This window comes from Leucoraja erinacea, unplaced genomic scaffold (genome assembly GCF_028641065.1).
Source record: "Leucoraja erinacea ecotype New England unplaced genomic scaffold, Leri_hhj_1 Leri_302S, whole genome shotgun sequence".
NCBI classification, from domain to species: domain Eukaryota; kingdom Metazoa; phylum Chordata; class Chondrichthyes; order Rajiformes; family Rajidae; genus Leucoraja; species Leucoraja erinaceus.
In genome coordinates this window covers 93,406-119,621 of record NW_026576203.1, presented here as the reverse complement: position 1 = coordinate 119,621, position 26,216 = coordinate 93,406, and the positions used below count along the sequence as shown (strand labels likewise).

Below are 26,216 nucleotides of genomic sequence, written 5' to 3'. Positions count from 1 at the left end.
TCAAAGCCAAGAAATGGTCAATTCTTGAGTGCCCAAGTCAATCACCCGATCTGAAACCAATTGAGCATGACATTTATACTCTGAAGAGAAAACTGAAGGGAACTAGCCCCCAAAACAAGCATAAGCTAAAGATGGCTACAAAACAGGCCTGGTAGAGCATCACCAGAGAAGACACCCAGCAACTGGTGATGTCCATGAATCGTAGACTTCAAGCAGTTATTGCATGCAATGGATATGCAACAGAATACTACATGGTATTTAATTTACATGACATTGCCGTGTCCCAAATACCATGGTGCCCTGAAAGGGGGAGATTCTGTATAAACACTGCTTTAAGATATACATAGTGAATCAAAAATGTATAAGAATTGTCTTTATTAAAATCTGACAATATGCAATTTAACCACGTTTTTTTTTCTATTAAAAATCTCAAATTGTGATGTACAGAGGCAAAAAAATCAATGATGGGTCTTTGTCCCAAACATTATGGAGGGCACGGTAAACTAAATGTAGCTGTCTCAGAGCTGGTTCACTGATGTATGGTGCAATTGGAGTACCTTCTTTACTTCTATGCTATTTTGAAAGGAAGGTTTAAATTCTATTGTAATTTGAAGCATATCACAGATATTCATCAAGCTAGATCACATCCGTAAATTGGAGACCCGCTGCAATGGTGCGTCATGATGCGTATGAATGAGATACAAAACGCACTTCTATACGTTCAGCTGAAGATCAGAAGAAAGACCCATTGCATCCATTCCAGACTTCTGTTCATTGCTCGTGCAGAAAGATGTTCCAGATTGGTCTGAGGACAAGTTTGTTTCCAGGCTGACAACCTTCATTACGCGAGCTGCACTGAGAGTGCTGACGAATTCATCACGGACCGGATCAGTGAGCCCAATGTGGCCAAGTCTACAACAGTGAGAGAGAGAGAGATATATATATATTAGACCAAGTGCAGACCCGTTGGGTCTGTTCCCCCAACGTGCGGTTGTGGGTGGGGGGAGGCGGCATGCAGCGTGGCAGAGAGCGAGGGCAGAGAGAGAAGGGGCAGAGACACAGAGAGAGACAGAGATACAGAGAGAGGGGCAAGAGGGATAGGGGGCTGGAGAGGAGGGTAAGAGGGAGGGTGGGTGAGGGGGGAAAGGTGGGGGAGGACGGGAGGAGAGAGAGAGGGTGAGAGTGAGGGAGAGAGAGAGAGAGAGAGAGAGAGAGAGAGAGAGAGAGAGAGAGAGAGAGAGAGAGAGAGAGAGAGAGCCTTTTTAATTCACCCCAAACAACCATTTGCAGGCAGTGCTTTTTTACTTCAAACTAACTATATTTTCATTTTCAAACCAAATTAAGGGTACTCACAGTGCTGTAGACATTTGTTCAGTGTCATTCAGAGCTCAGAGTGACAGAGACTAATTGACAGAGCTCCAGCTTGCAGAGACTAATTGAGGCACACCACTTCCTGGTTTTATAGTCCCATCGCCTGCCTCCAGCGGGGGCAGCAGAGAGAGTGGGGAATTTAGTAAAAACATTAATATCTCTGTCATATTTCATCGACGGGAAAAATCCTCAGCACACATACGGCGGAGGGGGGCTCTGACCGAGGTGGCCAAAAATGACGGCCGTAGGTGGCGGCGTTCTCTCGGAAATCGCAGCACAGATCGCCAAAACCGGTCAAGAACAGAGTTTTAGTAATATAGATTAATGGAGAGGGAGAGAGTTTCAGCACCAGGTTTTAAGTAACACTTCTATAATAGTAAGAAACAGGGCAACAAAGTCATGTGATGCCTCTCACGTTCTACCTACCCTAGATTCTTTATTTTGCATTCTGGGTTCACCAGGGCTGCATTCAACGCTTTCATTCCAGAATCTCCCAATTTATTATCATTCAGGTACAACCCCGTCAGAGAGTCGTTTGTGGTGATGGCAGCTGCGAGACCCTCGGTACAGGACTGCGTGAGACCATTATTATTCAATCTAGTGATCAGAGGAGAAAATGGTCATCACTATTATAAAGAAAGACATGTTTATATATTGAACCTTTAATAATTGAACTTTTAATAATTCCCACGTTATATCATAATTGTGGATTCTTAGTCTTATTGCATGGAAACAGATGCTTCGGGCAACTTGCCCATGTCGACCATAATGCCCCAAGTACACTTGTCCCATCATTCAGTGTTTGGGCCATGTACCTCAAACCTTTCCTATCTAAATTCGGGAGTTAGAGATCGCCCAGATCTACAGTATACTTATTCAGCTGCTTACCGCAGTTTCTGTAGGTTACATTCTGTGTCCTTCAGTGCTTCAGACAGCTGGCCCACCCCTGCATCTCCCAGTTTATTATCACCCAGTGACAGTTTGGTCAATGAACTGAGAGCAGACGCCAGATCCTTAGCACAAGATGCTGTGAGGCCATTACTACGTAGACTGGAGGAGACATAGAGGAAAGACAAAATAAAATATGTTTTAAAAAGCAAATAAAGTAGATGATTGAGTTTGATACACAGAATTGGTGTCGAAGAGAAGAGTCACACAAGATATACTCTACTGCCTTTAGACTTTAAATATCTGAATGATTAGGGGTTTATTGCCAATCTTCCACTATTCAATCTGACTCACCACAACTCCTGGATGTTACAGTCCGAATCTCTGATAGCCACAGACAACATTTTTACTCCAGAATCTCCCAGCGTATTCTCACCGAGATCCAGTTGCGTCAGCGAAATGTTTGCATTCAGAGTGGAGGCAATATCTCGTGCACTGGAGGCGGTAAGTTGGTTGTTGTTCAGACTAAAGCGACATATAAAATGAAGATTATGAAGGCAAGAATATCACCATGCGTGGCATCAATCAAGCTGCAACCTGGAACATTATAATATGTGCATAAAGCTGGATTAACTCAACGGGACAGGCAGCATCTCTGGAGGGAAGAATGGGTGACGTTTTGGATCGAAAACCTTCTTCAGACTAGTCGGGGGGGAAAGCAAAACGAGAGATATAGGTGATGATGTTGTGAGATAATGAAAATGAATGCAAGATATGCAAAAAGGCAACTATGATAAAATAAACAAGCCATTGTTACCTGTTTGTTGGGTGAAAATTAAAAGCTGGTGTGACGTTGTTGGCGGGGTGGGGAAGGGGGTGGGAGTATGGGGAGAGTGGGAATTCCTGGTTACAGAATATTCAGACAACTGCTCTGTAAACTGCCCAGGCGAAATATGTGATACTGTTCTTCCAATTTGAGATTATCCTTACTCTGACAATGGAGGAGACCGAGGAAAGAAATGTCTCTGTGGGAAAGGGAAGGAGAATTAGAGTGTTCAGCAACCGGGAGGTTAGATAGGTCTAGGCGGTCGAGCGAAGGTGTTCAGCGAAAGGATCACCAAATCTATGTTTGGTCTCGCCGATGTATAAGACTCCGGAACTTGAACAACGGGTGCAGTAGATGAGGTTGGAGGAGGTGCAATTGTACCTCTGCGTTACTTGAAAGGACAGCCGGAGTCCCTGTGTAGAGTCGCGGGAAGATGTATAGGGACATGATTTGTATCTCGTACTCCTGCAGTTGCAGGGGATGTTACTTATGGAGGGAGTTGTTTGGGTGGGAATGGAAGGGTTAACCAGCGAGCTGCGGATGGAATGGTCTGCGGAAATCGGGAGGGGGTGGAGATGTGAAAATGGGACTGGTGTTGGGTTACCGTTGGAGGCGGCGAAAATGTCGGAGGATTATGTGTTGTATGCGACAGCTGATGGTGTGAAAGGTAAGGACCAGGAAAACTGTGTCACCGTTGTGACTAGGAGGAGAGGGAGCAAGGACGGAGCTGCGGGTTACCTAGGACACAGAAGTGAGGGCCTCATCTACGATGAGAGGGGGTAACCGCCTTTCCCAAAAGCATGAGAGCATCTCGGCATTCCCTCGCTCTACATCCTTGGCCCAGCCAACTCGCACCAGCTTCTAGTTTTCACCCTAAAAACAAATAACAATGGCCTGTTTCCTTTATCATCGTGTCTTTTTTGCCTACCTTTCATTCATTATTTTTGTCTCCCCACTCCTTCTTCTATATCTTTCATTTCCCTTTCCCCTGATTAATCTGAAGAAGGGTCTCGACCAGAAACATCACACAATCCTTGTCTCCGTGAATGCGGTCTGTCCCGCTGAGTTACTCCAGATTGTGTGTCCATCTTCGGTTTAAATCAGCATCTGCAGTTCCTTCCTACATATATTGGCTTGGTAAGACTTATACATAACTTATACATAAACGTTATTATAGTTATCAGAATCATCCGTAATCTACTCACCTCAATTTCTGTATTTTACAATCGGGATCCATGAGTGCTGTAGACAACACTTTTACTCCTGAGTCCCCCAAGTAGTTCTCACCCAATTCCAGTTTAGTCAGCGAGGGGGTTGCACAGAGAGCGGCGGCGAGGTCCTCGGCACAAGAGGCAGTGAGGCCGTTGTCTTCTACTCTAGTGTGATAAAATAAAAATAAATAATCGGATTATTAAATGAAAGACATGAACATTGGTAAAGTTTGTGCAAATTATTGACGTCTTATTATTACACAATAGAGGATAGGACTATGGAGACTTATTCAGCCTATAATTTCAGAGAGCTTGTGAATTTCTAATATCATGCGGACAGGCACATACTTCAGTTCCTGTATTTGACAGTCTGAGTCGCTCAGAGCCGTAGTCAGTCGTTTCATTCCCCGATCTCCCAGCTTATTATGACCTAGGTCCAGTTCCTTCAGCGAATGGCTGCTACGAAGAACGGTAGCGAGTTTCTCGGCTGGAGAACATGTGAAACCGTTGTTCTTCAGACTGGGAATAAAATAAATAACAGCAGAAGAAACAAAGAGACAAATTGAAAGATTGCTAAATTTGGTTCAAACAGTTGCCGAGTTACGTAGCAATCAGGTACTTCATTGGATCTCTGAGAATGTCCTACCACAATTTCTGTATTGCACAATCCGTCTCTACCAGAGCGGCAAACACGAGCTCCACTCCAATATCTCCAAGTTCATTATCACCCAAGTCAACCTCCGTCAGTGAGCGATTTGTGCAGAGAGCGCGGGCGAGGTCCTCAGCACAAGCAGAAGTGAGATCATTCTTATTCAGGCTGATGGTGGAAACGTAAGCAGAAACAAATCAGAATGGGATGTTGGGAAGGTTACACAATGGGTTATTGATTATGATAGTTGGCCCGTTAAAGGTTAGTGCTGGGCCATACTGTTTTATGATATCTTATTTACGATCGCGTACTTACCGTAGTTTTTGTAGTTTGCACTCGCGGCGCCCCAGAGCCGCAGCCAATCGTTTTACTCCGCAATCCCCTAGTTTGTTATAACCCAGCTCCAGCTCCTTCAGCGGCGAGGTTGCAGTGGTAAGCAAGACCAGATCTTCAGCACAGCAATGTGTAAGATTATTATCTGCAAGTCTGAAGAGCAAAATAAACAAAGTGAGAGCGAAAAAATAAAGTGCCGAGTGCGGGACAGGAAAGAGCAACGCAATTATTATGAACAAAGTATACATTATAAAAGAGAATCACTACGAACTTTTGAGTCATATATAACAGCGACAGCCCTTTCGACCCACATCGACCTCGTTTTCGCATCTACGATCACTCTATCTGAAAGGGTTCACCCGAAACCCCCAGAACTTTTCGAACTCGTGTTCCCAAGTCGCTATTATTTCTTGTAATATGAACTGTCTCACCTGGAAGCTTGATTCCTATACCTACCACACTTTGAGTGAAAAATGGCTCCCTCTTTCCTGTTACATTGTTGCCCTCTCATATTAACGCTATGCCCATCGACTTTTCATTTCCCTTCCCGTCGGAAATAAAACTTTGTAGCTTCACCCTGTTTTATTCGCCTCATGACATTATACACTTGCATAAGATCACCAGTGAACATCCAACAAATAAAAACAGCCTGCCGACCCTTTCCCTGTAGCTGTGGACCTCGAATCCTGCCTACATCATCACAAATTTTCCCATATTCCAAAGACGTGCGGGTTTGCAGGGCAATTGACTTCTGTAAATTGTCCCCAGAGTGTAGGATGTAAATAATCTACGCGAAGATTTTTTGGTCGGGTCGGACTCGATGGCCGTTGTCGCAGTAAATGGCGGGGCTTGAGGAAGTGAAGTAGATCAGAGCGATCTTGCAGCACAGCTTCATAGTTTCATGAAAGTTGTGTCAAAAGTTTCACAAATAAAGCAGCAGCATTTTTGCAAGGAGGCTGACTGCAGGGTAAAGATTCAACTAGGATGCCATGAGGATGGGAAGCAGAGCAACAGGTCAGCAAATAGATGGGTTGACGCGGAAGTGGATTATAAGGCATAAGACATTATCTATGGGAGGACAGGTAGGAAGAGGTTCATGGTTATGTGGATAATGAAGGACTGAAGTATGTTTACTTCAATGCAAGGCCTATTGTGCGTACTCATGAACCTCGACACTGGACCAATGCCCGGAATGATGATATCGTGGCCAATGTATAAATTTGGTTGCAAGGAGGACGTGATTGACAGTTGTGCGTGCCTGGGATTCGATGTTTCAGATGGCTACAAAGGAGACGATGCTTTATAGTTCTGGTAGAATATAACGGCAGTCTGCAGAGATGGCCTACTGGAGGGTACATCTACTGAAGCATTCTGCGTTAATGTCAACAATAAGAAAGGAGCAATGACTTCAATGGTATTATATTACTTGCCACCCAACAGCTAGTGAGAGATGGGTGATCAGATAGGCGGACAGATTAAGGAAGGATGCTAGAACCATCAGTTTGACATAGTGGGTGAATATTGACTGGGGCATACACGGCTCAAGAGGATTAGACGGGCAAAAAATATGTAAGCCGTAACTAAGGTTTCCTTAAACATACTGAGGGTATTTCGACTTGGCAAGGGATTATACTGGATCTTGTATTGGGAAACGGGACTGTTATGTGTCTGATCTTAGAAACATAGAAGCATAGTAACATAGAAAATAGGTGCAGAAATATGCCATCCAAAATAAGTTCCCCTTACCGTCTTTCCCCCCATATCCCTTGATTCAGTTCGCGATAAGAACCAAATCTAACTCTCTCTTGAAAACTCTCGCTTGCGGTGGAAGAAGAATTTTGGAGATAGTGTTCACTACTCCCTAATTTACTTTGCATTTCCGCTGACTAGTCTGAAGGAGGGTCTCGACCCGAAAAGTCACCCATTCCTTCTCTCCAGAGATGTTGCCTGTCCCGCTGAGTTTCTCCAGCATTTTGTGTCTCCTTTCCTAAGTTCAAATACAGTTTTGTATGGGGAGACATCGGGATGTTGGAGTATGTTACTTAATAGGGGCAAGGCAGTTTACCGCTCAAGGATAAAGGAGGGAATATATGTTTTGAGCCACAGAACGTATATGAGCAAACTCGTCGAAGGTAGGCTCATGGAGGGCAGGGAGTAGAAAATACGAATATGTAAGGCCAGTTTCAAATCGAGCAGGCGTTAATGCTTAGGGTCTTCAAAAGCATTAAACTAATAGTACCTATCTCAGGTTATTGAAGAAACAACATGGGACATTGCGGGGACATTAAGAACGATTCTTGGTTCTGTTCAGGCCACAAGCGAGGGCCCAGCAGACTGAATAATTATCATTGCGTTTCTATTGTTTAAGAAGGAAAGTAAAAAGGAATCCAGGGTACCATAGGACAATGAGTCCGAACTCAGGGTTAGTGAAACTGCAGGAGAGATTTCCTGGAGATAGGATTTACTACCATTGGGAGAGAATTGGGTAATTAGGCACAGGTAGCTCAGGTTTGTAAGGGCATGCCGTGCGTCTACTTAATTAGAGCAAGGCAGATGTTTTATGTCACTGGGCTGGAGCTTAGGAGGATAGACAATCAGAACTAAGGTTTTGAGGAGCTGGTAAAGCAGGTTGATGAAAGTAGGCCAGTAGATGTTGTACATGTGGACTTCGGTAAGGATTTTGATGAACTGTCTACGATACCACCCACTTTGGTGTCATCTGCAAACATTCTAATAATGTCTTGTCATTCTTATTCAAATCGATGGTATAAAATACAATGGGTGCAGCACTTGCCCCCTATACGACATGCGTCCTCAGAGACATCCAGTCCAAAAAGTAGACTTACACCACTACCCTCTGCTTTCTTCCATGAAGTCAATTCTCTATTCCATTTTCTAGCTCTCCTTGCATACCAGCTGACCCAATCGTCCCGAGCAGCACACCATGTGGAATCTAATCATAGGTCTAGCTGAAGTCCACCTGAACAAAATCCACAGCTTTGCAGTCATCAGTCCTTTTGGTTATGTTTTTAAAAAGTTCAATCAAATCCGGAAGATACGATCGTCCATGTTGAACACAACGCTGAATCACCCTATCAGCCTAATTCTGTCCAAATACATTGACATGCCTTAGAGATCCTTCGGAACGCTCTTCAGTAATTTATTTACCACTGATGTCGAGATGACTGGTATACAGTTCCAGGCATTTCCTCGCAATTCTTATTAAGTAAATGCACAACACGTCAAACTCCAGTTGCCCCACACCCCACCCGAGCCTAACCATGATACATGATTCTCAGCAAGGGTTCAAGTCTTGTAAGATTGAAGGAGGAATAAAACAAGCGAAAATGAGCGAAGGATGAAAAGAAGAAAGAGTGAATTAACAGAGAAGTAAATAGTGAAGTGAGAGACAAAAGAAAGAGGTACGCGGCGTTCCTAGTGAGCAATAGAGTAAGGAAATGCTCGGATAGCAATTGAGAGATGGATTAGAGAAAGCGGCGAGAGGAATGGAGCCAGAGGCACAATTAAACTATAACAAGACATAACAGGAGAAAGAGCACGAGATGGTTGGGAATGTGAGACTGGAGAAAAGAGAAGATACATTGTGACGCGTGGGGGCAATACAGAAAAATGAAACAGGTTGGTGGTGGAAAATGAGAGAGACAGAGGAAACGGAAATAATGGTGAGAATGCAACCGTGAAAATGGAAATGGCGCCGGGGGGGGGGGGGGGTACAGAATAGACCAAGAGAAATAAGTTCCAAGTTTAAGAGAAAGAAACGGTAGTGAGAATAATAAACAGAGCTGAGCAGAAAAGGTAATAAGGGAGGTAATTAGTGTGGAAGTCGGAGGGGAGAGGAGATGTGAGCAACGGATAAATGACAGGAAGGTATTCGTGGGAATGAGAAGAGAGATGAAATAAAAATGATAAATGGGAAGGAGAAGAAGGAAGTATATGAGAGGAGCAAGAGAAGTCAGAGAAAGATTGGATTCAATTACAAACGAATGTGATTACGATCAAAACTAGGAAATCTTTGAAAGAGAAAAATAAAGGGAATGCGCATAGAGATAAAAAATAAGAAGCATGAATGGAGATCATAAATAGAAATGAGAAAAAGGGAAAGACACAGCGAGTAGAGAATACGAACAGGAGAGAAAAGACAGAGATGGGAGCCAGAGAGAAAAGACGAAAGAATGAAAAACGAGGAGCAAAAGAAAAAAATAAAGAGATAAAGGGAAGACTGGGGACGAAATACGGGATATGTGGGTAAAATAATGAACAGTAGAGGAGACAAAACGAGAAAGAATAATAGTACAGCAGAGGGAAAGAAAGACCTAAAAGATATCTGTAAGCAGAATAGATAAAGAAACATTTAAAGGGAAATGGTAAATTAAATAACCATATAACATATAACCATATAACAATTACAGCACGGAAACAGGCCATCTCGGCCCTACAAGTCCGTGCCGAACAACTTTTTTTCCCTTAGTCCCACCTGCCTGCACTCATACCATAACCCTCCATTCCCTTCTCATCCATATGCCTATCCACTTTATTTTTAAATGATACCAATGAACCTGCCTCCACCACTTCCACTGGAAGCTCATTCCACACCGCTACCACTCTCTGAGTAAAGAAGTTCCCCCTCATATTACCCCTAAACTTCTGTCCCTTAATTCTGAAGTCATGTCCTCTTGTTTGAATGAAGTATGAAAAGCAGGATCAAATAAAATTAAATTAAGACAATATTGTGGCAGTGTGGAAGCACATTGATTTACATCGCATCGCACATTAATACATTTAGCTACTGAAATATCCACTCACGCAACACACACGGTCTCACAACCAGTTCTTACCCGACAGTTTGTGTTTTTGACTTGGAGTCAGTCAGTATCTTCGACAGTATTTTTATTCCAGAATCTCCCAGGTTATTTCCTTCTAACCTGAACGCATATAGACAAACATTGTGAAATAATTATGAAGGATTAATAGATCGGGTGATTGCACAGATTAATAGATTAAAGATTAATAGAACATGACATCTGTCGTTAACATAATAAATGTGGCTGTACATTCAGTTCAATTAAAATTATACTTATGAAGAAAAGTTTTAAATGCTTTTATCGAATACGTTTAATTGCATCTCCGTCGTACAGGATTCACCGGCCATCTCAAATATACTCCGTAATGGTGGCAGTCATGATCGCAGATGACCATGTAATAAACATTAGAAGTATTACCGATAAAATTACAGTTTAAACCACTCAGTGAATACAAGGTCTTGTTCGTGAATTTGCGTTAGGAATAAGTCTGTCCCAAACCCCGAAATATATAGTTTGAAGCTAAATTGCAGGTAAACCGGTATCATAGAAGTAATTTCGATTGGGTCTCAATTGCCATTAAATGCGTTATTCATAGAAAGCAAGGGAACATAGTGAATAGCACGTGCTGTGTGTAACTGTGACTCCATTTGCCTTAATTAGCATGCGTTTATTTGTGAATGCTTCCTTTTCGTAAGAAATAAAATGCCTTCCCCATTAAGAATTGTAGAAACCACTAACTAGAATCAGTACACGGAGAATACTGCCAAATTCGGTACCCTAGTTTATTTGTAGTGCAGTGTTTCACAGGCAAAATAAATAAACAAACAGTGATATTATGAAAGTATTGTTGTAGATTTCAATAATAATGAAATAAAGAAATAAAAATTCACCTCAAAACTTGGCACTTGTGTAGTTCCGCCTCAAGACGCAGCATCCCTTCGTATTGAATGCAGCAATTGCGAAGATCAAGCTCGTTTATTGTGTGACAGAGTCTAATGGCGTGCGAAAGCACTGCGCAGTCAATTGGTGTGAGTGATAATGCCTTCTTTGCATCCGCATCTCCAAATGTAAGTCTTGGTACTGATCCCAATGTGACTTGTGCAACTGCAGGATTCTGAGACTCAAACAGATAGTGCAATGTGTTTAACAGATTCCTTTTACCCCTTTCACTCCACGAGCTTCCAATCTGATTATCCACGTTCTCCTTCACCCAATCAATCACTTGGTGGATGCTTTCCTCAGGAAATTGATCCACAAACTCCATCAGCGGTTTAGATGATCCTGGGGAGGAGAGGCCAGCAACGAAACGGAGAAATACCTCAAACCGCCCATCTTTCTCGCTGTGGGCTTCAGTGAGGAGTTTCTTGATATCCTCTGGATATGGACATAGGAATAGTGCGAGTGCGGCTACAAACTCCTGGATCGTGAGGTGCGGGAAGGTGTACACCACCCGAGTGCCAGTGGTAACTTTCTCCAGACGTTCCACCAGGAACCCGGACAAAACCTGGGAAGGCTGTAGATTGTGCTTCGTCAAATCTTCCTTTCGAAACACAATTTTCTTCTCAGACACTCCGGTGCGGGCCATCTGACCAAGTCTCAATAACACGTCACCAACATTCTTAGTCTGTGAGCTGTGTTTTTTCAAGGTGTTATAAACATAGTGGGAATACAGTTGGGTAATTGTCTTGGGTATTAGCTTCAGGTCTCTACCTTTATGCATGAAGAAAGGGCCCAGTGTAAGTCCCAAGATGCAGCAGTATGAGGGGTTGTAGCTCATAGTGTATAGGATCTCGTTCTCCTTCACGTATTTGAAAACAGCTTCTGCCACCGCCCCATCTTCAAAAAAACGGTTGAAATATTCCTTCCTTTGCTCACCTACAAATCCCAGGATTTCAACCCAAACATTAATGTTTGCTTGTTCTAGTAAATTTAGTGAGGCCGGGCGTGTGGTCAACAGCACTGAACATCCTGGGAGCAACTTGCGCTGGATTAAGCTATACACGATATCAGGGACTTCACACAGACACTCGGGATCGTAGCAAATGTGTTTGGGCTTTGTCACTTCCCCTCTGTCAGTGAAATCAATAAAACCATTGAATTCATCAAAACCATCAAAGATAAACAACAAAACAGTTGGATTCTTCCAAAGCTCTTCCAGAATTGTCTCCAGGTGAGGATAGGAATTTATTATCAAATCTTTCAACGTCACTTTGCTGCTTATGCTATTCAGGTCGCGGAATTTAAAACTAAAAACAAATTGGAAGTATGGGTAGATGGTTCCTGTCGCCCAATCATGAATTATTTTCTGCACCAATGTTGTTTTACCAATGCCTGGGACTCCACAGGCAACCGCTGAACACCCCTTATTAAGTACCACAGCATCGCCAGTTGACCTCTCCATCAAACGCATTTCCCTAGTAAAACTGCTCCGAAATAACTGGCCAATTTGTATCTTTTCCAATTCTCTCTGGAGATGCTGTTCTCGACATTCTTCATGTTCTTTCCCGCGTGACAAGAGTTCGTGTTCCACGAGCTTCCACTGACGTAATGGAGAAATAAATGTCAGTTCAGTATATCGGTCACCCAGCTGCGCAATCTCAATCTTCTCCGATGTCAGGATTGTTTTCAATTCAAGTTTCTCACTTAGCTCCCGGATGAATTCTTTGTGTTCAATCTGAACAACTTTTATGAGACAAAACAGAGATTTACCACATCGATGGCTTGTAAATTACAATGCAATTTTAAGGCTGTGGCGGGACCAATGGCAGATAATATTACTCCTAGTCATTGGTACTCAACTGGTCGTTAATTGTAATATTGCTTTTATGCAAGGATTTGAGTATAGGAGCAGGGAGGTTCTGCTGCAGTTGTACAGGGTCTTGGTGAGACCACACCTGGAATATTGCGTACAGTTTTGGTCTCCAAATCTGAGGAAGGACATTATTGCCAAAGAGATAGTGCAGAGAAGGTTCACCAGACTGATTCCTGGGATGCCAGGACTTTCTTATGAAGAAAGACTGGATAGACTCGGATTGTACTCGCTAGAATTTAGGAGATTGAGGGGGGATCTTATAGAAACTTACAAAATTCTCAAGGGATTGGACAGGCTAGATGCAGGAAGATTGTTCCCAAAGTTGGGGAAGTCCAGGACAGGGGGTCACAGCTTAAGGATAGAGGCGAAATCCTTTAGAACCGAGATGCGAAAACATTTTTAACGCAGAGAGTGCTGAATCTCAGGAACTCTCTGCCACCGAAGGTACTTGAGGCCTGTTCATTGGCTATATTTAAGAGGGAGTTAGACGTGGCCCTTGTGGCTAGAGGGATCAGGGGGTATGGAGAGAAGGCAGGTACGGGATACTGAGTTGGATGATCAGCCATGATCATATTGAATGGCGGTGCAGGTTCGAAGGGCCAAATAGCCTACTCCTGCACCTATTTTCTATGTTTCTATGTTTCTATATAGCAACATGTTTAGAATGGTTTTGTTCTCCAATTGTTAAAATCCCACACATCTTACTCTATGCTTTTTTTCCAAATTTCTGTCTCCTTCACTTGCTTTATTCTATTCCCTCCTGCCGTTCCAGACTAGGCGGATCCCTCTGCAGGTCTTCACATTCACCACTGACGCTTAATTTCACACGTCTAACCTCTACTGCCTTTTCTATTCCACTTTTCACTGTCATTTCTGCTTGTTTCTTCCGAAAATACCATTCACGTCTGTACAAGCCCTCTCAGCTCACGCTGCACACCACTTACCCAGCTTCACCAAGCCCCTTCTACTCCTTCTCCACTCAGCTTCCTCTTCCACTCGCTCACACACCTATATCGTTCAACTAGACTTCACTAATTTCACCCACTACATTATCTCGTCTTCTCGTATCCATCTCCATTTCTCTTTCTATGCCCGCATTCTTCTTATCCTTTTCCATTCTCCCCTCCTTCATAAAGCATCCCTCCTCTTTGAATTTAATTTCGTCCTACATTTAGCACCTTGCTCCCCCTAAGATTTATCCATAAACTCGTTCTCTATCTCCCATATATTTATACCCCCCTTCTAATCTTCACGCCAGACTCCACCCCGTGCCGCCCATTTCCTTTGATCTCCACCACCTCCTACACAGTTCTAGATCCGTGCTCCCACTCTCGCCTGCCTATTCCTTAATGACCCTCAATGGAGCACAGTTGGCACTGCAGTGATGTTGCTTGAAATGCTACGTTCCGCCGCGCTCTTTGCATAATTATCAGTGTTTCTGGTAGGCGGCGCGACTCTCGTCAGCAGCGACCTCTGCAGCCCGTCCGCGTTTTTATTATTTTTTGTCTATGTTTCTGTGTAGTTTTTGTTATTTTTTGTTGGGGTGTGTGTGTGGGGGGGTGGGGGTGGAGTGGGAGGGAGGGGGTAACTTTTAAATCTCTCCCTGCACGGGAGACCCGACCTTTTCTTGTCGGGTCTCCGTTGTCGTTGGGGCTGCAACGAGGAGCGGCCTCCAACAGGAGAAGACCGGGGGACTCTGGTGCCGACGTCTCACCTCACCGTCGCGCAGCTGACTGAGTCCAGACCAGGTGGAGCGGTGGTGGAGCGCTGCTGCTGCTGCGGCCCGACCTCCGGAGATTCGGAGGCTGCAACTGCGGGTCTGGCGGACGGCGGCACCGGGAGCCCGCGGTTCCCTGGAGGGAGACCGCTTTTCAGGGCTCTCACAACGGCGACTTCTCCTGCCCGAGTGGCGGGGTCGAAGAGCTCATGAAGCGGGGCTTGACATCACCACCCCGCGCGGCTTGGAATGGCCGCGGGACTCTGCGAGCGCATGCCGGGGGCTCCAACACCAAGAGCCCGGTGTGCGACCTTGCATCACCCGGCGTGGCTTTAATGGCCGCGGGACAATTGCCATCGCAAAGCCGGGGGCTTTGACTTTGACTGACATCGGGGGGGGGAGTGCAGTGGAGAGATAAGTTTTTTTGGCCTTCCAGCGATGTGATGGATGTTTATGTAAATTATGTTGTGTCTTGGGTCTATTTGTTTGTAATGTATGGCTGCAGAAACGGCATTTCGTTTGGACCTCAAGGGGTCCAAATGACAATTAAATTGAATCTTGAATCTTGAATCTTGAATCTTGAATCTTCTACAGATGATTCTACACTGAAGTGCCAATGATATAAAAATTAAAAGGTATAACAGAAGATGCTAGAACAATTATGTACCAACGCAAAAACAAAAACTACTCAGCAGATCAGACAGCAACTGTGGAAATTTGTGATGAATGGACTCCGATATGAACCAGGAACTACTTTTCTCGTTCATAAATGTTGCATCATATAACCATATAATATAACCATATAACAATTACAGCACGGAAACAGGCCATCTTGACCCTTCTAGTCCGTGCCGAACACGTATTCTCCCCTAGTCCCATATACCTGCGCTCAGACCATAACCCTCCATTCCTATCTCGTCCATATAACTATCCAATTTATTTTTAAATGATAAAAATGAACCTGCCTCCACCACCTTCACTGGAAGCTCATTCCACACAGCCACCACTCTCTGAGTAAAGAAGTTCCCCCTCATATTACCCCTAAACTTCTGTCCCTTAATTCTCATGTCATGTCCTCTTGTTTGAATCTTCCCTACTCTCAGTGGGAAAAGCTTATCCACGTCAACTCTGTCTATCCCTCTCATCATTTTAAAGACCTCTATCAAGTCCCCCCTTAACCTTCTGCGCTCCAAAGAATAAAGCCCTAACTTGTTCAACCTTTCTCTGTAACTTAGTTGCTGAAACCCAGGAAACATTCTAGTAAATCTCCTCTGTACTCTCTCTATTTTGTTGACATCCTTCCTATAATTAGGCGACCAAAATTGTACACCATACTCCAGAATTGGCCTCACCAATGCCTTGTACAATTTTAACATTACATCCCAACTTCTATACTCAATGCTCTGATTTATAAAGGCCAGCACACCAAAAGCTTTCTTTACCACCCTATCTACATGAGATTCCACTTTCAGGGAACTGTGCACAGTTATTCCCAGATCCCTCTGTTCACCTGCATTCTTCAATTCCCTACCATTTACCATGTACGTCCTATTTTGATTTGTCCTGCCAAGATGTAGCACCTCACACTTATCAGCATTAACTCCATCTGCCATCTTTCAGTCCACTCTACCAACTGGCATAAATCTGTCTGTAGACAGACTTTGAAAATCTACTTCATTATCCACAACCCCACCTATCTTAGTATAATCTGCATACTTACTAATCCAATTTACCACACCATCATCCAGATCATTGATGTACATGACAAACAACAGTGGACCCAACACAGATCCCTGTGGCACCCCACTAGTCACTGGCCTCCAACCTGACAAACAACCATCCACCATTACTCTCTGGCATCTCCCATTCAGCCACTGTTGAATCCATCTTGCTACTCCACCATTAATACCCAACCATTGAACCGTCTTAACCAACCTTCCATGAGGAACCTTGTCAAAGGCCTTACTGAAGTCCATATATACAACATCCACTGCTTTACCCTCATCAATTTCCCGAGTAACCTCTTCAAAAAATTCAAGAAGATTAGTCAAACATGACCTTCCAGGCACAAATCCATGTTGACTGTTCCTAATCAGACCCTGTTTATCCAGATGCTTATATATATTATCTCTAAGCATCCTTTCCATTAATTTGCCCACCACTGACGTCAAACTAACAGGTCTATAATTGCTAGGTTTACTCTTGGACCCCTTTTTAAACAATGGAACAACATGCGCAGCACGCCAATCCTCCGGCACTATTCCCATTTCTAATCATCCACGAATAGTTTCCAATATTTTTCTGTTACCATTATTTCTATCATCGATTATTTGACAATCGACATGAAATTCTGCTGGCGTATGGCCAATATATGTAAAACATGCAGATAATACTGGAATGAATGAACTAAACCACGGGATTGATGCAACGAAAGGTGAAGGGAAATTCATCAAAGCTCCCCTATTTGGCATATTTGGAGATATTATCTCCATGTCTGATGGATGCCCTTTAGGACATTTTATTCCACTTGGTCATGGAAGGGGAAGCATTATTGTTTATTGGTAAACGGCAGCTCTTACAATGTAAGTGGTCCTTGACCTGACAGTTTAAAACGTATGGGAGAGTTTAATCTGAGCTGTTGGCGGAGTCAGCAGGAGGCAGAGCAGGTGTGAAGCGGCTGTTAAACGGGAAACATAGAAACATAGAAAATAGGTGCAGGAGTAGGCCATTCGGCCCTTCGAGCCTGCACCGCCATTCGATATGATCATGGCTGATCATCCAACTCAGTATCCCATCCCTGCCTTCTCTCCATACCCCCTGATCCCTTTAGCCACAAAGGCCACATCTAACTCCCTCTTAAATATAGCCAATGAACTGGCCTCAACTACCTTCTGTGGCAGAGAATTCTACAGATTCACCACTCTCATTTTCTCATCTCGGTCCTAAAAGACTTCCCTCTTATCCTTAAACTGTGACCCCTAGTTCTGGACCTCCCCAACATCGGGAACAATCTTCCGGCATCTAGCCTGTCCAACCCCTTAAGAATGATGTAAGTTTCTATAAGATCCCCCCGCAATCTTCTAAATTCTAGCGAGTACAAGCCAAGTGTATCCAGTCCTTCTTCATATGAAAGTCCTGCCATCCCAGGAATCAGTCTGGTGAACCTTCCCTGTACTCCCTCAATGGCAAGAATGTCTTTCCTCACATTAGGAGACCTAAACTGTACGCAATACTCCAGGTGTGGTCTCACCAAGACCCTGTACAACTGCAGTAGAACCTCCCTGTGCTTATACTCAAATCCTTTTGCTATGGATGCTAACAAACCATTTGCTTTCTTCACTGCCTGCTGCACCTGCATTCCTACTTTCAATGACTGGTGTACCATGACACCCAGGTCTCGTTGCATCTCCCCTTTTCCTAATCAGCCACCATTCAGATAACAGTCTACTTTACTGTTTTTGCATGTTGCTGTCAGATCCCTTTATCCTTCTATATTCCAGTGACGGAAACCCACAGTCGACATATTCTTTCATTATAAAAAACAGTCAAAGACAGCCTGAAACACTTAACTCTTCCATCGGTAAGTTTGTCTCAAAAGTATGTTTTAATATGTCTTCACATGTTTTATGTGGGGTGTGAGGGATGGGGGGAAAGCGGGGGGTGGGGTGGTGATCAGGGCAAACCTTTTTCAGCTACTAACCTCGACGGAGATGTAATTTTTCTCCCTGTCGCATCTTCGTCCTCCCTGCGGCATAACAACATGGAATGGTCTGGCCTTTCCTGGAGACCGGCCCGGAGCTTCAAGCTGCGGGCGAGGCGCGGACTTATCATCGCGGATACTGCGATCCTTTGCAGAGGAACGCCAGTGAAGAGGCTCCGACCGTGGGGCCTGTGAACTATAGCACCGTGAAGCCGCGGTCTACGGTAAGAAGAGGCCCATTCGGGAGCTCCATGCAGTGGAGTGTTCCGATCCATCCTGATGCCGGAGATTCGATCATCCCGACGCGAGGCCTTGTACATTGGACCGTCGGCAGCTGTACTGCGGGGAGTTCAAAGGCTCTGACCACGGGTGAACAAAGGAGGAAGTTGAATGAACTGTATTGCCTTCCATCAGAGTGAATAATGTGGATTCCACTGGGTGGTTTGCGGTTGTAAAGCGGTTGCGGTGCCTTTGCGGTTGTAGTTCCTAAGCTGCGGAACAGCATCCCTCTTCCCATCAGAACTGCCCCCTCCATCGACTCTTTTAAGTCGAGACTTAAAACTCATCTTTACTATCAAGCCTTTCTTGACGTCCTCTGAATGAGCGCTATATGTATGTATGTATGTATGTATGTATGTATGTATCTATGAACCAATGTTGTATAACGTTAGTACCTCCACCAATGTAAAGTACTTTGGTCAACGAGAGTTGTTTTTTAAATGTGCTATAGAAATAAAAGTGACTTGACTTGACTTGACACTCTGATGGATGATTATGTTAAGTTTTATTTTATGTGGCTGTGTGTCTTGTTGCTTTTCACATAGTATGGTGGCATGATAACTCAAATTTCACTGTACCTTAATTGGTGCATGTGACAAAAAAGGCAAACTTGAACTTGAACTGAACTTCGACAGAGGAGCGGCAGTTAAAGGGGCAAGTGCGGGGATTCGCAGCTACAAGTTAAACCCTGGGTGAGTTGTTTTACACTATTTTTCAGTGCCGGAGATTTATAAACCAGACAGGAACAGCCTGAAACACTTAACTTGGCTTCAAGGTCGGTAGAGGAGCGGAAGTTGAAGGGGCGAGTGTGGGTATCGGCTGCAACATCTCAATTAATGGATTGATTAACACTTAAAAGTAGGGCCTGGTCCAGCGGCATGGTCTGTTGGGAGTGGCCTTGTTGATGTGAAGTGCCTTTGGAGGTGAAGTGTGAGTTTTTGGCTGAAGTGCCTTGGGAGTAAAGTGTGAATCTTTGACACAAGAGTCTTCGGCGAGGAGGCTGATGCCAGCAGTCTACATTTAAATCGTATTTGCGTGTGTTCGATATTTAAACTTGTGACTTATTGCAGTGACTGCAAGGAAGTTATCGGATTCAGAGAAGGGTATATGTTCTGTGAGTTTGTCTTATTCTTAATTAGTGAATGGTCTAATGACGTAATGGCAGGCAAGTTGTTACAGTGTTCTTTTGCAGGATGTGGGAAGTCGGGAACACTGCCGGTGCTTCTGACAACTTCACCTGCGGAAATTGTGTCCATGTGCAGATCCTGAAGGACGTTATTAGGGAACTGGAGCAGCAGCTCAATTACCTCAGGACCATGCGGGTAAATGAGATTTTCCTGGACGGGACCGAAAATACAGTAGACACAAAATGCTGGAGGCAACTCAGCGGGCCAGGCAGCATCTCTGGAGAGAAGGAATGGGTGAAGATTCGGGTCGACAACCTTCTTCATACTTTGAAGAAGGTTCTCGCTGGAAACGTCACCCATTCCTTCTCTCCCGAGATGTTTCCTGGCCTATAGAGTTACTCCAGCATTTTGTACCTACCTTCGATTTCAGCCAGCATCTGCAGTTCTTTCTTACAGCTTAAATGCAGCGCTGCACGGCTTCTTCGAGAGAGAGGGGGAACAGCCTGAGGTTGTTGTGCAAATTTGCACAAATGCTATAAGTAGGATGAGGAAGGTTCTACAACGCGATGTTAGAGAATTAGGTAAGAGGCGGAAAAGCAGTACCTCCAGTATAGTTATCTCAGGTTTGCGTCCAGTATTTCGTGCGACTGAAGGCAAAAACAGTAAATAGGCAAAATCAATGTGTGGCTGATGAGCTGGTGCACGGTGCAGAGATTTCGATATCTGGACTATTAACCATATAACCATATAAAAATTACAGCACGGAAACAGGCCATCTCGACCCTTCTAGTCCGTGCCGAACACACATTCTCCCCTAGTCCCATCTACCTGCACTCAGACCATAACCCTCCATTCCTTTCCCGTCCATATAACTATCCAATTTATTTTGAAATGATAAAATTGAACCTGCCTCCACCACCTCCACTGGAAGCTCATTCCACACAGCTACCACTCTCTGAGTAAAGAAGATCCCCCTCATGTTACCCCTAAACTTCTGCCCCTTAATTCTCAAGTCATGTCCTCGTGTTTGAATCTTCCCTACTCTAAGTAGGAAAAGCTTATCCACGTCAACTCTGTCTATCCCTCTCATCATTTTAAAGACCTCTATCAAGTTCCCCCATACCCTTCTGTGCTCCAAAGAATAAAGACCTAACTTGTTCAACCTTTCTATGTAACTTAGTTGCTGAAACCCAGGCAACATTCTAGTAAATCTCCTCTGTGCTCTCTCTATTTTGTTGACATCCTTCCTATAATTAGGTGACCAAAATTGTACGCCATACTCCAGAATTGGCCTCACCAATGCCTTGTACAAATTTAACATTACATCCCAACTTCTATACTAAAAGATTGGAATCACTTCTGGGGCAAGGGTGACCTGTACCAAAAGGATGGGTTGCACCTTGACTAGAGGGTTACCCAACGTCCTGGTGGGCAGATTTGCTAATGCTACACTGGAGGATTTAGACTAGATTGGCAGAGTGATGGGATCTCCTACAGGACAGAGGCAGGTGAGAGGTTCGTATCCAGGGTGGTGAGGGAATGGGTATTGAACATAATGTGTCAGTGAAAGGCAGAGTGTAGGAAAGGGTTCATTTAAACTGCATGTATTTTATTGAACGGGGCCTGACGGGTAAAGTAGATGAGCTTAGGGTATGGATAGGTAGGAGCGACTGCGACGTTGTAGCCATTACTGACCCTGATTAGGGGAGGGGCGGGTCTTGCAGCTCAATGTTCCGTGGTACAGGAGCTTTAGGAGAGACAGGCGTGAGGGAAAAAGAGGGGGTTGCATTGTTGGTGAAAGACGATGTCACGGCAATGGTCAGAGGTGACATGACGGACGGTTCGAGTAGTTAGGCGATATGTGTGGATCTGAGGAAAGGAATGATGATCTTGTTGGGAGTGTACTACAGACCCCCAATAGTCAACGCGAATTACAGCAAATATGCCATCTATAACTGTTGTAAGAAACATACAAACATAGAAAATATGTGCAGGAGGAGGTCATTCGGCCCTTAGAACCAGCACCGCCATTAATTGTGATCATGGCTGATCGTCCCCAATCAATAACCTGTGCCTGCCTTCTCCCCATATGCCTTGATTCCACTAGCCCCTAGAGCTCTATCTAACTCTGTCTTAAATCCATCCAGTAATTTGACCGCCACTGCCCTCTGTGACAGGGAATTCCGCAAATTCTCAACTCTCTTGGTGAATATGTTTTTTCTCATCTCAGTCTTAAATGGCCTCCCCTTTATTCAAAAGACAGTGGCCCCTGGTTCTGGACTCGCCCAACATTGGGAACATTTTTCCTGTATCTAGCTTGTCCAGACATTTTATAATTTTATATGTTTCTATAAGATCCCTCTCATCCTTCTAAACTCCAGTGAATACAAGCCAAGTCTTTTCAATCTATCCTCATATGACAGTTCCGCCATCCCAGGGATCAATCTTGTAAACTCACGCTGCACTGCCTCAATCACAAGGACGTCCTTCCTCAAATTAGGAGACCAAAACTGTACAACTCCAGATGTGGTCTTACCAGAGCTCTATACGCCAGCAGAAGAACCTCTTTACTCCTATACTGAAATCCTCTAGTTGTGCAGGCCAACATTCCATTAGCTTTCTTCACCGCCTGCTGTACCTGCACGCCAACTTTCAGTGGCCGGTGTACAAGGACACCCAGGTCTCGCTGTACCTCCCCCTTACCTAACCTAACCCCATTGAGATAATAATCTGCCCCCTTGTATTTGCTGCCAAAGTGGATAACCTCACATTTATCTATATTATACTGCATCTGCCACGCATCTGCCCACTCACTAAACCTGTCCAGGTCAACCTGCAACCTCCTAACATCCGCTTCACAGTTCACACTGCCACCCAGCTCTGTGTCATCCGCAAACTTGCTAGTGTTGCTCCTAGTTCCCTCTTCCAAATAATTAATATATGTGGTAAACAATTGCGGCTCCAACACCGAGCCTTGCAGCACTCCACACGCCACTGACTGCCATCCTGAAAAGGACCCGTTCACTTCTACTCTTTGCTTCCTGTCTGTCAACCAATTTGCTATCCATGTCAACACCCTACCCCCAATACCATGTGCCCTAATTTTAGTCACTAGTCTCCCGTGCGGGACCTTATCAAAGGCTTTCTGAAAGTCTAGATACACTACATCTACTGGCACCCCTTCATCCATTTTACTCGTCACATCCTCAAAATAAATCCTGAAAATTAGTCAAGCTTGATTTTTCTTCATAAATCCATGCTGACTTGGACTAATCCTTTTACTGCTATCCAAATGCCCCATTATTACCTTGTTAATAATTCATTCCAGCATCTTTCCCCGCAACCGAAGTCAGGCTAACTGGCCTGTAAATCCCTGTTTTCTCCCTCGCGCCTTTCTTTAAAAGTGGGATAACATTAGCTATTCTCCAGCCCACAGGAACTGATTCTGAATCTATTGAACATTGGAAAATGATCACCAATGCGTCCACTATTTCTAGTGCCACCTCCCTGAGGACACTGGGATGCAGACCATCAGGTCCAGGGGTTTTATCATCCCATTAGCTTACCCAATACTATTTTACGCCAAATGAAAATGTATTTAAGTTCCTCTACCCCCTTAGATCCCCTGTCCTTCTGGGAGATTGTTTGTGTCTTCCTTAGTGAAGTCAGATCCGAAGTACCTGTTCAACTCTTCTGCCATTTCCTTGTTCCGTATAATAATTTCACCAGCCTTCAAGGGACTCACATTTGACTTTGCTATAATTTTGCCCTTAACATATCTAAAGAAGCTTTTACTGTCCTTCTTTATATTCCTTTCCAGCTTCCCCTCGTACTTCATATTTTCAGCCCGTATTGCCAGTTTTGTTTCCTTCTGTTATCCTAATAAAGGTTCCCAATCCTCTGGCTTCCGGCTACTTTTTGCTGTGTTACATATCTTTTCTTTAAGTTTTATTCTATCCCTAACCTCTCTTGTCAGCCACAGTTGCCTCCGACTCCCCTTAGAATCTTTCTTCCTTTTTAGAATGAAATGATCCTGCGTCTTCCGGATTATGCCCATAAAGTCCTGTCATTGCTGTTCCACTGTCATTCCTGCTAGTATCCCTTTCCAGTCTACCTTGGCCAGCTCCTCCCTTATGCCTCCATAGTCCCCTTTGTTCAACTGCATCACTGACACTTCCGAGTTAACCTTCTCCTTCGCAAATTGCAGATTAAATCTAATCATATTATGATCACTACCTCCAAGCGGTTCCTTTACCTCTAGTTCTCTTATCAAATCTGGTTCATTGGACAACACTAAATTCAGAATTGCCTTTTCTCTGGTCGGCTCCATTACGAGCTGCTCTAAGAATCCATCTCGGAGGCATTCAACAAACTCTCTTTCTTGGGGTCCTGAACCAACCTGATTCTCCCATTCTACCTGCATATTGAAATTCCCCATCACCACAGTGGTGTTACCATTGTTACATGCCAGTTTTAACTCCTGCTGCAACTTACACGCTACATCCGGGCTACTATTTGGGGGTCTGTAGATAACAATGTCTTCTTGCCTTTGCAATTCCTCAACACAATCCACAGTGACTCTACTTTGCCAGTCCCTATGTCTTTCCTCGCAAGGGTCTGAATTCCATCCCTCACCAGCAATGCTACCACCCTCCTCTGCCCACCTGCCGGTCCTTTCTATAAGATGTATAACCCTGAATGTTAAATTCCCAGGCTCGATCCTCCTGCAGCCACGTTTCAGTAATCCCCAAAATTTCATATCTACCAACCTCTACCTGAGCCTCAAGCTCATCTACTTTACTTCTTATACTTCGTGCATTCATATACAATACTTTTAATTCCTTACGCGTCTCACCTTTCACATCGAGCCCTATTACACTTGGCGCAACTTTACTATCTTTATGTGAGCTTTCTTTCCCGATAATTCTGGGGTCATGAACCATCCCTTTACTTCCGTTCCCTTTAATTCCGTCCTTGACTATCCCATTTGACCCCCCCCCCCCATTTAGTTTAAAACCATTTGGCGATTTTAACTTTCCCAATATTGACTGGGATATAATCATAATCTGAAGGGTTTAAATGTGGTGTGATTCCTCAAAAGTGATCAGGAGAGTTTTCGCAAGTGACCCCCATATGTGAGAATGCAACACTGGACCTAGCAATGGGAAATTGGGAAGGGCAAGTTAATGTACCGTTTGTGGATGAGCCTTTTGGGACCAGTGGCTGCAGTTCGATTAGGTATAAGATTGATGAATAGAAATTCTGAATCAATGCTATAAGATTGTTCTGTAAGACAAAATGGTTGGCCAGGTAGACTGAAACAAAGGACATAAGATGGCTGCTGACCAGGCTTGCTGGAACAGGCTGTTAGGAGGGAATACACAATGTCTTGCAGTTACTGCGTAGTCATGAATAAAGGATCACAGGCCCAGTCTGACAAGATTGAGGAATACACAACCCCCCCCCCCCCCTTGCCAGGAAGACTAAGGGATGTACTGGTCTGAGATTATGTGTGGTTCCTCTATCATCCCCTTATATGTACATACTTGGTTTCCTGTATTCTTTGTACGTGTCGGGTCTTTGATCGGGGTAATGTGGGAGGTGCTAAACGGTGGCATTAACATATAAAGAGCTTTGCAATTAAGGGCAGGCAGCTTGACTTTTTGCCAGGTTGTAACCTGTGTGAAGACTCCTGCTCAATAAACGTACGTTTAAAGCAACCCCGGTGCCTGGTCGATTATTGTCAAAACAACCGATGTGAGAGAGAAACGTGAATCAACAAGATATTTAAGGATGGGGATAGAGAGGGCACACGTGTTAAAATGCTCAACTTGGGTAAGGCCAATTTTGAGGGTATGAGAGAAGATCTCGCTCAAGTTGACTGGACCAGGTTGTTTGAGATGAAAGAACATCGGCCAAGTGGTATGTGTTTAAAAGTGTGCTGACAAAAGCTCAGGATATGTAAGTCCGTATTAGAGTGAAGGGCAAAGCAGGCAAATGTGAGGAAATTTGGCTGACGAGGAATATTGAGGCATTGGTCAAGAACAAGAAGGATGCTTGGGACAGGTAGAGACAGCTAGTATTAAGTGCATCCTGGGAGGTGTTTCGGGAACTAAAAAGTACACGGAACCGAGAAACCGGAAGGCCAAAAAGGGGCCAGGAAATAGCTCGGGCATATAACATTAAGGACAATCTCAAAATATTTTTTAAATGCATAAGGGGGAAAAGGGTAACTAGAGAGAGCGTGGGACCTCGGGAATCAAGGCGTCACCTCTGTGTGGAGCCACAGGAGATAGGCAAGGTCCTCAATATGTATTTTCCCTCTATATTTACCGAGAAGAAAGACAGTAGGACGGAGGACTTTGGGGCAGTCAATGGAAGTGTCTTGAGAGCAGTCAGTGTTACCGTCGAAGAAGTACTAAAGGTATTATCATCATGTATGTAGGTAGGCAAATCTCCAGGGCCTGATTAGATATATCC

At 44.2% G+C, this 26,216-nt stretch overlaps 1 protein-coding gene across 4 annotated transcripts in view; it reads right to left on the bottom strand.

The window, feature by feature from the left end:
• Nucleotides 1–358: 358 nt before the first annotated feature.
• The window catches only part of LOC129693459 (NACHT, LRR and PYD domains-containing protein 3-like), an 83,120-nt gene continuing 57,262 nt past the window's right edge, over nt 359–26,216 (bottom strand). For 3 of the 4 annotated variants that reach the window (XM_055630270.1, XM_055630271.1, XM_055630272.1), the window contains 10 exons: nt 10,992–12,783; nt 10,135–10,221; nt 5,261–5,431; nt 4,943–5,113; nt 4,645–4,815; nt 4,291–4,461; nt 2,614–2,784; nt 2,260–2,421; nt 1,798–1,968; nt 359–912 (listed from right to left, as the gene is read on the bottom strand). In XM_055630270.1, the coding sequence (XP_055486245.1) occupies nt 714–912; nt 1,798–1,968; nt 2,260–2,421; nt 2,614–2,784; nt 4,291–4,461; nt 4,645–4,815; nt 4,943–5,113; nt 5,261–5,431; nt 10,135–10,221; nt 10,992–12,783 (3,266 nt within the window). In that variant the 3' untranslated portion in view covers nt 359–713. The remainder of the gene's footprint in view (nt 913–1,797; nt 1,969–2,259; nt 2,422–2,613; nt 2,785–4,290; nt 4,462–4,644; nt 4,816–4,942; nt 5,114–5,260; nt 5,432–10,134; nt 10,222–10,991; nt 12,784–26,216) is intronic. The other variant, XM_055630273.1, reaches the window with a different exon arrangement.